We start from the raw sequence: 12,369 nt of genomic DNA on the forward strand, positions 1-12,369 counted from the left end.
ACAAGTTATACTACAAAGAGGCACACCTCCAGGAATGGTTCAACAATTTCTGGTTATCTTTTCAAACATATAAAGTCATACACAAAATTTCCTTAAGCATTTGGATCTACTTGTAGATTGTTTTAAAATCTATTCCAAAATTTATATTTTTATTCATGTGTCAAATAACTCTAAATATATATTATTAAGTATCTGTTAGCTCAGTCAGTACCTCCATTCTTTTTGAAAAACTTTCCTAGAAATTCTCACATTTTTCTTTATGCTCTTTCAAATGATTGTAGGTAAATGGAAAAAAGGGTTATTATTTTATAGAGATTATATTATACTTGTAGAAATATTATTTAGTGTCTTGGGTCTTCTATCCAAGAGAATGATTTTTCTTTTCATTCATGCAAGTTTTCTTTTACATCTCTTATAAGCATTTGAAGATTTTCCTTTTATACATTTCTTCACATTTCTTCGAGTTTATTCTCATATACTTTATTATTACAATTATCAATGATACTTAAGTATTCTAAATGGTTATCACAAAGAAAAGCTGTGAATTTTCATATCCTGAATATGATGTTACATAATCTCGGGCAAATTCCTCTGCAGAACTTAGTTTTCTTAATTAACTTCACAGAGTTGTGAGAAACGATGCAGTTCATATAAAGTCTGATACATGGCAAGGGCTCAATAAATTTTACTTATTATTATTATCATATTCATTGTGTAATCAGCCATCTTACTGAATTGATTTCTCTTGTTCCTACCGATTTTTCACTTGGGACTCTGGGATTTGAGAAACACAGTAATCATAATCTTGGTAATTCTGTTCCTTCCTTTAATAGTTTTATCTGTTATTTCCATTTTCTTTTAGCATTGCAGTGGCCCTCAGTTCCAACATAATAATCATAGAAGTAGATATCTGATGTGTTACCTTACTTCTGACAGGCAGAGTATATCTATTGTAATGTAAATAATGGCTACATTAGCAGTCTGTAGAGTATCTATGCCAACAAGTAGTTACAGATACTTGTCAAATTGGGGCATTTAAGTTGTTTCTTCATTTTTTCACTAGTAAAAATAACAGTGCAAGTCATTTTCATATAAAAATATTTGAGTACATTTTGCATTATTTCACTGAGCAGCCTGAAATCCGAAGTACTGAAGTAGACTTTCTAAGTGACTAGTAATAATACACTTTGCTTTTCAACAAAAACACTTATACTCCAACAAATTATGTGAGCACATTTCTAATAGCACCTTTACTGGAAGTATTTTCAAAAGAAGCAAAATGATGATTTTTTTCTTTGCTTATTTTCACATTTATACCCAATGATGTACTCTAAAATCTTTAATCTTAATCCAAAATCTCTAACTTCATTGAAAATCTCATCAGAATTAGAGAATCATAATTAGAACCATCATAATTAGAACTATCCTAACAGACATCTCCTCAGAGTAAGCATGATTACAACCACACCTTGCCGGACCTGATTTGTTAGTACAAGGTATCTAAACCTTGGCACTATTGACATTTCAGATGATATAATTCTTTGCTATAGAGATCTGTCTTGTATACTGGAGAATATTTAGCAGAATCCCCCATCTCTACCCACTTAATGCCAAAGCATCCTTTCCCTAAATTGCCCTAATGAGAACTACCCAGTCATGGCCAAATATACTCTGGCAAATTCAACTCCAGTTGGATACCATTGTGTTAAAAGAATGATGTATCAATCAGAAACGAAGCCCCAGGTCATAAACATAATATGGTGGTTCAGATACACTTTGCCATAGGCAGAGACCAAAAAAACAGTAGAAGTAAAATGTGGGATAAAATACTCACTTTGCTTTATAGGGTGACTCAGACCCAGAATTTTTTGTTTCCATTAAACTCTCATATTCCTTGGCCCTGAAAAGAAAAAAAAAATTGTTGTTGTTTTTATAGCAATCCAAAACCTTAACTTTGGTTTTCCTTTCCAATATGAAATTATGTTGTTAAAGTGATAAATTAACACATGGATTTCTGAAATTGCCTATTTAAATTACTGTAAATTTTATCATGAAAGGTGAAAAACATATCTTTCCTCATAAGATATAGAAGAGACTGAAAAAACACTTCTGAGTTTATACACTTGATTCAGGTAGTCATTTTTCAGAAATGTAAGAATAATGATAATTAAATTCAAAGGTCTATTAAATTTCTACAAAGTAGCTGAGGCGGTTGCCTATGTGCCTGAAGTAGCATTTACTGCAAAAATAAATACAGGTTAATAGTCATATAATTTTAGAAATAATTTAAAAGACTATGGAAAAAACTGACCAGACCTTCAAAGATTTGTTTTGTTTTTCTTATTTACACTGACTAAAGCAAAGGTCGATAAAAATCTAAAATAACACTTCCTTGCCATTGTTTAACTAAGCCAGACCTAACAGTCATCAACAGGTCATGAAAGACAGGTCTCACTATAGTATCCATTAATTTTGATATGTCTATTTCTTTTTCTGGAGAAAAACAAAGAGGAAAATGTTAATTTAAATATTAACTATTCATCCAAAGACTCCTAGCCTCAAAGAATTAGTTTAGTGACTTATGAAACTATTAGCCAAAACACACAGCAGTGCCAGATAAGAAACCCAAGCTCTGCTCATGGTGGCACATGTCTACAATCCCAACTACTTGAGAATTTGGAGTAGGAGAAGTGCAAATTCAAGGAGACCCTGGGCAATTTAGGAAGATCTTGCAACAAAATAAAAATCAGAAAAGGGGGAAGGGGGCTGAAAATGTAATTGTGTATTAGAGCACTTCCCTAACAAGCCCCAAGCCCTGTCTTAAACCCCCAGTACTGCTTGGCAGACAAAAACACAAGTTCAGAAAATGCAAATTATATCAGTGCTTACAAGGAAAAAGTAAACTAGCACAGATTATATTTGGGTATAAATATCTAAATTGGAATAAAAGATGAAATTATATTATTGTAACTTAATGATGCTATTATTATTGAATAAAATATTAAGGTATATCATAATTGGGAAATAACCACTTGGTAGTTGCAAGTAATTTTGACCTCATCTGAAAAGTAGAAAGAGTAATCATTATGCAGGGTTGAATATGTTCTAAGCATTGAGTCAGATGCTATATGTTCATTCTCTCATATGTACCTAAAAATGTGATACAGTATTACCCCCATTTTGCAAAGAAGACATCTTAGGAAAATGCCTATTATATGAAAGCCTACATTTATCGAGGGTTTAAGGTGGAAGAGACTGAATTCATTCTTTCATTCATATCCACACAACTACAATGTCATCATTTCAAAAATCCTAATTGATCCTGAATTGGTATTTTACCACTATGTTATAACTTGAATCTTTTCTTGATTAACTTTTTAGGAATCAAAAAAGTTAATTATTTGTAAACACTTATTTTCATTGATCCAACTCTGTATAAAATTAAACTAGGTGATAGGAATGTATGTATACAATGGGAATATTCAAGGAAGTTCTTCTTCAGAAAGAAAAACAGGACATTAAGAACACTAAAAGAGAGGGGCTGGAATTGTGGCTCAGTGGTGGAGTGCTTGCCTATCATGTGCAAGGCTCTGGGTTCAATTCTCGGCACCATATATAAATAAATAAAGGTATTGTGTCCAACTACAACTAAAAAATAAATATTAAAAAAGGAAACAAATGAAATTTATTAAAAAAAAGAACACTAAAAGATACACAATTCCACAGAGCAGAGTAACTGCTGAATACTGCAATGTTTTCATCTCCAATTAAGACAACACAGCAGGTTTCCTAAAGAAAATTAAACGTATACTCGATTAACCAAAAAAAAAAAAAAAAAAAAGGTAGCCTTTGAGTACAGTGAAAGGAGAAGAAAAGGCATTATTTTCAAAGAAGACTACACAAACAAGGCTGAATATGAGGGAAAATTATAAGTCACGCTTAGGAGACATTGTACAGACTCATTTGGCTAGAGAAGACGACTAAAATATGGGGATAATGTGAGTAACACTAAAAAATCCTTTCAGATAGTCTATCCTAATTAACTTATGATTTTTAAAGATAATGATCTACTTGATTGAAATTTTAAATTTTATTAGTGAATTGCTATAAACTAAATTCCTTCTTGGTGGGGGTGCCAGGGATTGAACTCAGAGGCACTTGACTACCAGCTCACATTCCCAATTATATTTTGTATTTTATTTAGACAGTCACACTGAGTTGCTTAGAGCCTTGTTTTTGCTGATGCTGGCTTTGAACTCGTGATCCTCCTGCCTCAGCCTCCCGAGTTGCTGAGATTACAGGTGTGCACTACCATACCTGGCTCAGTTTATTTTTTTTATTGGCATTTTTTACATGCTATTTTACCAATCTCAAAGAATTGATCTTATCAATTTGCTTATTTGCTGTATGTGTATATGATAAATTAAAATAAGTGTATCAACCTCATCTTCCAGGGGGGGGGAATATTATTCTAGCTCTTCAAATTGAATTGCTCCTCCATCATGTCTACTTCATCTGATGACAAAATCTCTTAAAATTTCACTCTATGCAAAGCTGAGGATCCAGCCCATAAGCTTTGTGCTACCACCGTCACAAATTTCCAATAATTTGTAGTTTCTGTTTTTATTTACTCCTTAAAACCTCTTAGGGCAAATAATGTCTTTTTTTCCCACCCTTGGTTCCAAAGAATTAATTTTTTTTCTTTATGATTTTTTCATATTTTGGGACAATTTTTTGTGGTATAATTTTTATACAACAAATTTTCTATTTTAAGTATATAATTCAATTAGTTTTCACAGTTGTGTACTCCAATATAATTGAAACTACAATCATAATATATTTCCAACACCCTACAAAGTTTTCCTTTGTCTCTTTGTAGTCAACATCTTCCCCAACCCTCTTGTTTGTAGTAACCCTTCATCTTCCATCTAGAATACCCAAAACTAGTATAATCAAGGCTGTATTATATATACTGTATCATGTCTGGATAATTTAGCATAAAGTTCTTGAGATTATTTTATATGGTTAAACGTATCTCTTATTTCCTTCACTTGCTTAATAGTGTTCTGCTATTGGTATACATCACAATTTGTCATTTGCCAACTGAACATAACACTTCTTTCCAGATTTGAGCTATTACAAATAAAGGTACTATGAACATTTGCAGACAAGTCCCTGTGAAGGAAAATATCTTCATTTCTTTTGGATATACACCTGGAAGTGGGATTATAGGGTTGTATAATAAGCACACAATTAACTTACTGAAATATTTTCCAGAGTGTTCATTTCAATTTGTATTTGTACCAACAAAATATGAGTTATAATTGTTTTAGCCTTTGCCAATACTTGCTATATTAAGTCTTCTTAATTTTAGCAATTCCTGTACATGGGTTTTGGTTTCGCATTGTGACTTATCATTTTCCTAATGAACAATGAGTTAAACAACTTACTATGTTATTTATGAACTGCATATTTGAAGTTCATCTTCAACAGTGAATTTTGTTCCAGTCTTTTGCCCATTATCAAATAAATTAGCCCTTATTTTCAGGCAGGGTTGGTGAAGCAGGGTTCTGACTCATCTTTTGCTTTAAATTTAGAGTTTACTGATTTATGCTTGAAAAATATCTCATTTCCATTTCAGAATTGAAGGGTCAAATTTTGGTCTTTTGTGTCTTGGTGTGTGGTCAATATTTATAAATGTTCTATGAAATTTTAAAAAATTTGTTCTTTTTAGAGAGTAGAGTGCATTGACATACATACATGGAGTTTCACAGATTATATATTCATATCTGAACAAAGAAAGTTATATCCTATTCATTCTATTGTCTTTCCTATTCCCAAATCCTTACCTTTCCTTCCCTTCCTTTGTCTAATCCAATGAACTTCTATTCAACACGCCCCCTGGTTCCATCTCACTCCAGTCAGAATGGCAATTATCAAGAATACAAGTAACAATAAATGTTGGTGAGGATGTTGGGGGAAAGGTACATTCATACCTTGCTAGTGGACTGTAAATTGGTGCAACCACTCTGGAAAGCAGGACAGAGATTCCTTAGAGAACTTGGAATGGAATCACCATTTGACCCAGTTATCCCATCCTTGGTCTACACCCAAAGGTCTTAAAATCAGTACACTACAGAGACACAACCACATCAATGTTCAGAACAGCTCAATTCACAACTGCTAAGCTATGGAATTTTTACCATATAAAGCCTAATGTGTGAACACAGGACTTCTTTCCATTTTATTTTAGATCTGCTTTTATTTCCTTAATCAATATTTGTAATTTTTATTGTACAAGTAAAACAACACCTCGGTTACATTTCTTGGTTATTTCATTCTTTTTTTTTTTTTTTTTGAGAGAGAGAGAGAGAGAGAGAATTTTAATATTTATTTTTTAGTTTTCGGTGGACACAACATCTTTGTTTGTATGTGGTGCTGAGGATCCAACCCGGGCTGCATGCATGCCAGGCGAGCGCGCTACCGCTTGAGCCACATTCCCAGCCCCTTGTATATTCTTTTATATATATTTACTTATATTTAGTTGTTGATGAACATACATACATACATACATACATACATACATTTATTTATTTATTTATTTATTTATTTATTTATTTATGGTGCTGAGAATTGAATCCAGTGCAAGGCAAGCACTCTCTGGAGAGCTACAACTCCAGCCTCTACACATATGCTTTGATCGTTACCACCTCCGTCTTATCTTTTCATGTTTTCCTTTCTCTAAAATACAATACTTTTTCTGTGTCTTGTTTATTTTTCAGAATATGATATTCTCCAATTTCATAAATTTTTCTGTAAATGACATAGTTCATTTTTCTTTATACCTCAATTGCTTTTGTATCCATTCATCTACTAATGGTTACTTGGTTTGATTCCACACCTAGGCTATTGTAAGTAGCAACACAGTAAACATAGGTATGGCAAGCATCTCTTATGTATGTTCACTTCATTTCCTACAAATATGTACCCAGGAACAGCAAAGTTGGATCACATGGTAATTCTGTACTCATATTTTTTTGGAGGATTCTCCATACTATTTTCCTCAGTTTCTAGACCAATTCTCATCTATAATGTATAAGAGTTACTTCCCCCCTCCCCCCACCATCTTTGCAGCATTTGTTCTGGTTTTGATAACAATCATCTGACTGGAGAGAGAGATAATTTAAATATAGTTTTGAAATGCATTTTTCCTCTGATGGACAAAGATGTTGAGCATTTTTTCATCTAATTACTGACGATTTGTACTTCCAAAAAGTGTCTGTTCAGATCACTTGACCATTTACTGATTGGATTACTTGTTCTTTTTGGTGTTCAATTTTTTGTTTTCTTCATATTCTTCAGATATTAATATTCTCTCAGATGAATGGCCAGATTAGAAATTCTCCAATTATAAAGTTGTTCCTTTACTCTGGTGATATTCTTTGGTATGCAGAGATTTTTAATTTGATGTAATCCCATCTGTCAATTCTTACTTTTTTTTCTTGAGCTACTGGAGTCCTAGTCAGGAAAATATTACCTCTTTAATATCCTTCAGTGTTTCCCCTATTTTAACATCTAGTACTTTCAAAGTTTGTGGTGTTACATTAGGTGTTTCATTCATTTTGAGTTGATTTTTACAAAGGGCAAGACACAGGGCTATATTTTCAATATTTTACATGTGGCAATCCAGTTTTCCAAGCTCTGTTTATTAAAGAGCCTGACTTTTGTCCAACAGTTTTTTGGCATATCTGTAAAGAATTAAATGGCTGTAGATGCATGAGTTTATTTCCAGGTAATCTATTCCATTTATTATAAAAACCAGACACATTGCCAATATCATGTTGTTTGTTAATATGGCGCTGTGGTATATGGAAATCAGGAATAATGTTATCTCCACCATTACTTGTTTTGCTCAAGATTGTTGGCTATTCAGGTTATTTTTGCACCTATATAAATTTAAGGATTGTTTTTCCTACTTCTCTGAATAATAAAATTGATGTGTTGATAGGAATGAATTAAATCTGTAGACTGCTTTTAGTAGTATGACCATTTTGACAATATTGATCTTATCAATGAACATGGTGGGTCTGTCCAACTTCTAGTATCTTCTTAAATTTCTATATTTGGTGCTTTAAAAATATTTTTATTAATGCATTATAGTTAATCATAATAGTAGGGTTCATTCTGACAAAATCACATAAGCATGGAATACAATTTTCTCCATGTCAGTCTCCATTCTCTCCCCTCCTTTGTCCCACTATTCTCCCTCTACTGGTCTACCTTCCAGTTATTGTTTTTAAATTAGTGTTTTATAGATACACATAAAAATGGAATTCACTGTGGTATATTCATATATATATGAAGAACAATTTTGTTGATTTCATTCCACAGTTCCTCACTTTCTCCATCCCTCCTCCCTTCACTCAGTAGTTTCACTGATCTTACCTCTATTTTCCTCTGATCTACTCCACATTTCCCCCCTTACTTTGCCCTAACTTCTGCTTATGAGAGAAAACATTCAATCCTTGACTTTCTGAGTCTGGCTTATTTCACTTAGCATGATGTTCTCCAGCTTCATCCAATTACCAGTAAATATCATAATTTCATTCTTCTTTATGGCTGAGTAATACTCCATCGTATATATATCTTCATCATCTGTTGACAGGCACCTGCGGTGGTTTCATAACTTGGCTATTATGAACTGTGCTGCTTATAAATATAGATGTACCTCTCTCAGTACAGTATGCTGATTTTCATGCTTCTAGGTAAATACCAATGAATGGGATAGCTTCATCATTTGGTGGTTCTATTTGTAGTCCTCTAGGCTTTCCAAAGTGGTTACACTAATCTGCAGTCCCACCAACAATGTAGATGTGTACCTTTCCCCCCACATCCTTGCCAGCATTTATTATTTGTATTCTTGTAACAATGGAGTAAAATAAAATCTCACTGTGGTTTTAATTTGCATTTCCCTGATTGCTATGGATGCTGAACGATTTTCCATATGTTTGCTGACCATTAGTATTCTACTTTTGAGAGATGTCTACTTAGTTCTTTATCCCTTATTGATTAGGTTAGTTTTTTTTTTTTTTTTTCAGAAGGGGGCAATGTTAAGCATTGTTTTGATTTTGGTTCTTTATATATATTCTAGACATTAATCCCATGGTGGGAGGACTAGCTGGCAAAGATTTTCTCCTCTTCTTTGCAATCAATCATTTTCTTTTCGGTGAAGATGCTTTTTAAGTTGACATCACCCCCACTTATTACTTTTATTTCTCAAGCTTTGGGGCTCTTGTTAAGAGCCCAAACAGGCAATACCATTATGTTGGATTTCATCTAACAGTTGCAAAGTCTCTGGCTAATTCCTCGGTCTTTGATCTACTTTGATCTGACTTTTATGCAGGTTGACACATAGGGATCTAGCTTCATTCTGCTACACATGGATATCCAGTTTCCCCAATACCATTTGTTTAAAATGGTATTAATAAAATAAAATTTGTTTATTTTTTTCTCCAACACACATTTCTGGCACTTTGTCAAGTATGAGATAACCATGTGAATCTGTCTCTAGAGTCTCCCAATCTGTTCCATTGGTCAGTATTGTCTATTTTGATGCCAATACCATGCAATTTTGTTACTATAACTCTGCAGTATGATTGGAGATCAGGTATTGTGATGTCTCTTGGGTAATTTCATGCTCAGTCTATTCTGGTCTTTTATTCTTCCAAATGAATTTTAGGACTTCTCTTTCTAATTCTGTTAAGAATATCATTTGTATTCCAATGAGGATTTCATTGAATCTGAATAACATTTTTGGTAATATGGATATTTTGACAATATGAATTCTGCCTATTCAAGAACATGGGAGGGCTTTCTATCTTCTAAGGTCTTATTCAATTTCTTCCTTCAGTATTCTGTAATACTCATTGTAGGGTTGTTTTTTTAAAAACCTGCTTAGTTAGGTTTTCCTCTAAGTATTGTTATAAGGTTATCAAGAGTAGAATAGTTTTCCTAATTTCTTTCTCAACAGATTTATCAAAGTAAATATAAGAAAGCTATTGATTTAAGCATGTTGATTCTGTATCCTGCTACTTTGCTAAATTTGTTCATCAATTCTAGAAGTCCTCTGATAATGTTTTTTTAGTCTTCTAGATATAGGATCATGTCTTCAACAGAGATAATTTGACTTATTTTCCTATGTGTATACCTTTCATTTATTTCTCTTACTTAGAAGTTTAAGGACTATGTTAAATAGGAAAAGTAAGAGTGGACACCCTTGTCTTGTTCCTGTTTTTAAGAAAAAATGCTTTAGCTTTTTCTCCATTATTATATTAGCCTTGGTTTTGTTGTATAGACCCTTTATAGTGTTGAGGTAAGTTCCTTGCATCCCTTATTTCTATAGTGTTTTAAACATGAATAGGTGCTAAATTATTTTTCCGCATCCATTGAGATAATCATATAATTCTTGCTTTTGACTATTTATGTGGTAAATTACATTAAATAATTTGTATATGTTGAACCGAACTTGCACCCCTGGGATGATATCCACTTGATCACAGTATTCTATCTTCTTAATGTGCTTTTGAATATAGTTTGCCAGTATTTTATTAAGGATTTTTTTCATCTATGTTTATTAGGGATATTGATCTGAAATTTTTTCTTTCATGTGTCTTTGGTTTTGGTAACAGGGTGATACTAAATTCACAGAATTAATTCCCTATTACATAGAATAATTTAAGAAAGACTGGAATTAGTTCTTCTTTAAAGGTCTGGTAGAACTCAGCTGAGACTCTATCTGGTGATGGGTTTTTCTTTGATGGAAGGCTTTTAATAACTGTTTCAATTTCATTACTTGCTATTGGTCTGTTTAGGTTTTCTACATCTTCCTAATTCCATTTGGGAAGATTAACATGTGTCTAGAAAACTGCCAAATGTTTTCTAGATTTTGCAATTTATTGGAGTATAAATTTTCAAAATGGGTTTTAATGATCATCTGGAATTCAGAGGAGTCTGGTGATATTCTCCTTTTTTATCTTCAGTTTTTGCTGATTTGGATATTCTTGCTTTTGGTTAATTTAGCTAAGTATTTATCAGTCTTGTTTATCTTTTCCAAGAATCAACTTTTTCTTGAACTGATCCTTTGTATTTTTTTAATTCTAAATTTAATTTTGGCTCTAAAATTAATTACATCCTGCCTTTTCTTCATTTGGAACTAGTTTCTTGTACCTTTCCTAGGGACTTACAGGATCATAGTAGATTATTTGGGATCTTTCTTTCTTTACCATAGGCACTCAGTGCTATAAACTTTACCCTTAGAACAGTCTTCACACTATGCCAGAGATTTTTTTCAAGCTGTTCTTACAAAGGCAGAATTATTATTGTCAAAATGGCCATACTATCAAAAATACTATACAGATTTAATGCAATTCCTATTAAAATTCCAATGACATTCTTCATAGAAATAGAAAAAGCAGTGATAAAATTCATTTGTAAAAATAAGAGGCCTAGGGCTGGGATTGTAGCTCAGTGGTAGTAGAGTGCTTGACTAGCACATGTGAGGCCCTAGGATCGATTCTCAGCATAACATTATAAAATAATTTAGGTACTGTGTCCATCTACAACCAAAAAATTTTAAAAAAGGCCCCAAATAGCCAAAGCAATTTTTAGCAAGGAAAGTGAAACAGGAGGCATCACCAAACCCAACCTTAAATTATACTACATAGCTCTAGTGACAAATGCAGCTTTGTAATGGTGCCAAAATAGGCATGATGACCAATGGAACAACATAAAAGACACAGAGGCAATGTTAAATAGGAAAAGTAAAACAGTATAAATACAATTAACTCATACTAGACAAAGGCATCATAAAGATATATTGGAGAAAAAATAGCCTCTTCAACAAATAGTTCTGGGAAAACTGGAAATACACATGTAGAAGAATGAAATCAATCCCCTATCACACACTGCACAAAGGACCTAGGCATTAAACCATAGAATCTGCATGGAATAGAAGAAAATGTACACCCATGTCTCCATCATATTGGCTTAGAAACTGACTTCTATAAGATTCCTAAAGCACAAGAAGTAAAATCAAGAATCAATAAATGGGATGATATCAAACTAAAAGGTCTTTTCACAGCAAAGGATATAGTAAAGAATGTGAACAGGAGCCTACAGAATGGGATAAAGTCTTGCCACCTTCACCTCAGATAGAGCATTGACCTCCAGGATATAGAAACAAAAAACTCAAAATACTTAACACCATAAAACCAAATAACCCAATCAATAAAAGGGCAAAGAACTAAACAGACACTTTTCAAAAGAAGAAATATGAATGGTCAGCAAATACATGAGAACAACATTTGACTA

The 12,369-nt window shown here is 32.8% G+C and overlaps 1 protein-coding gene across 10 annotated transcripts in view; it reads right to left on the bottom strand.

The window, feature by feature from the left end:
• Window positions 1–12,369, bottom strand: part of SCAPER (S-phase cyclin A associated protein in the ER) — a 488,938-nt gene that overhangs the window by 231,967 nt on the left and 244,602 nt on the right. For all 10 annotated transcript variants that reach the window (XM_081291797.1, XM_081291798.1, XM_081291789.1 and 7 more), the window contains one exon: window positions 1,835–1,900. In XM_081291797.1, coding sequence (XP_081147923.1) covers window positions 1,835–1,900 — 66 coding nt within the window. The remainder of the gene's footprint in view (window positions 1–1,834; window positions 1,901–12,369) is intronic.

The sequence above is a fragment of the Spermophilus citellus genome, assembly GCF_964194105.1.
Source record: "Spermophilus citellus genome assembly, chromosome: 4".
Taxonomy (NCBI): Eukaryota; Metazoa; Chordata; class Mammalia; order Rodentia; family Sciuridae; genus Spermophilus; species Spermophilus citellus.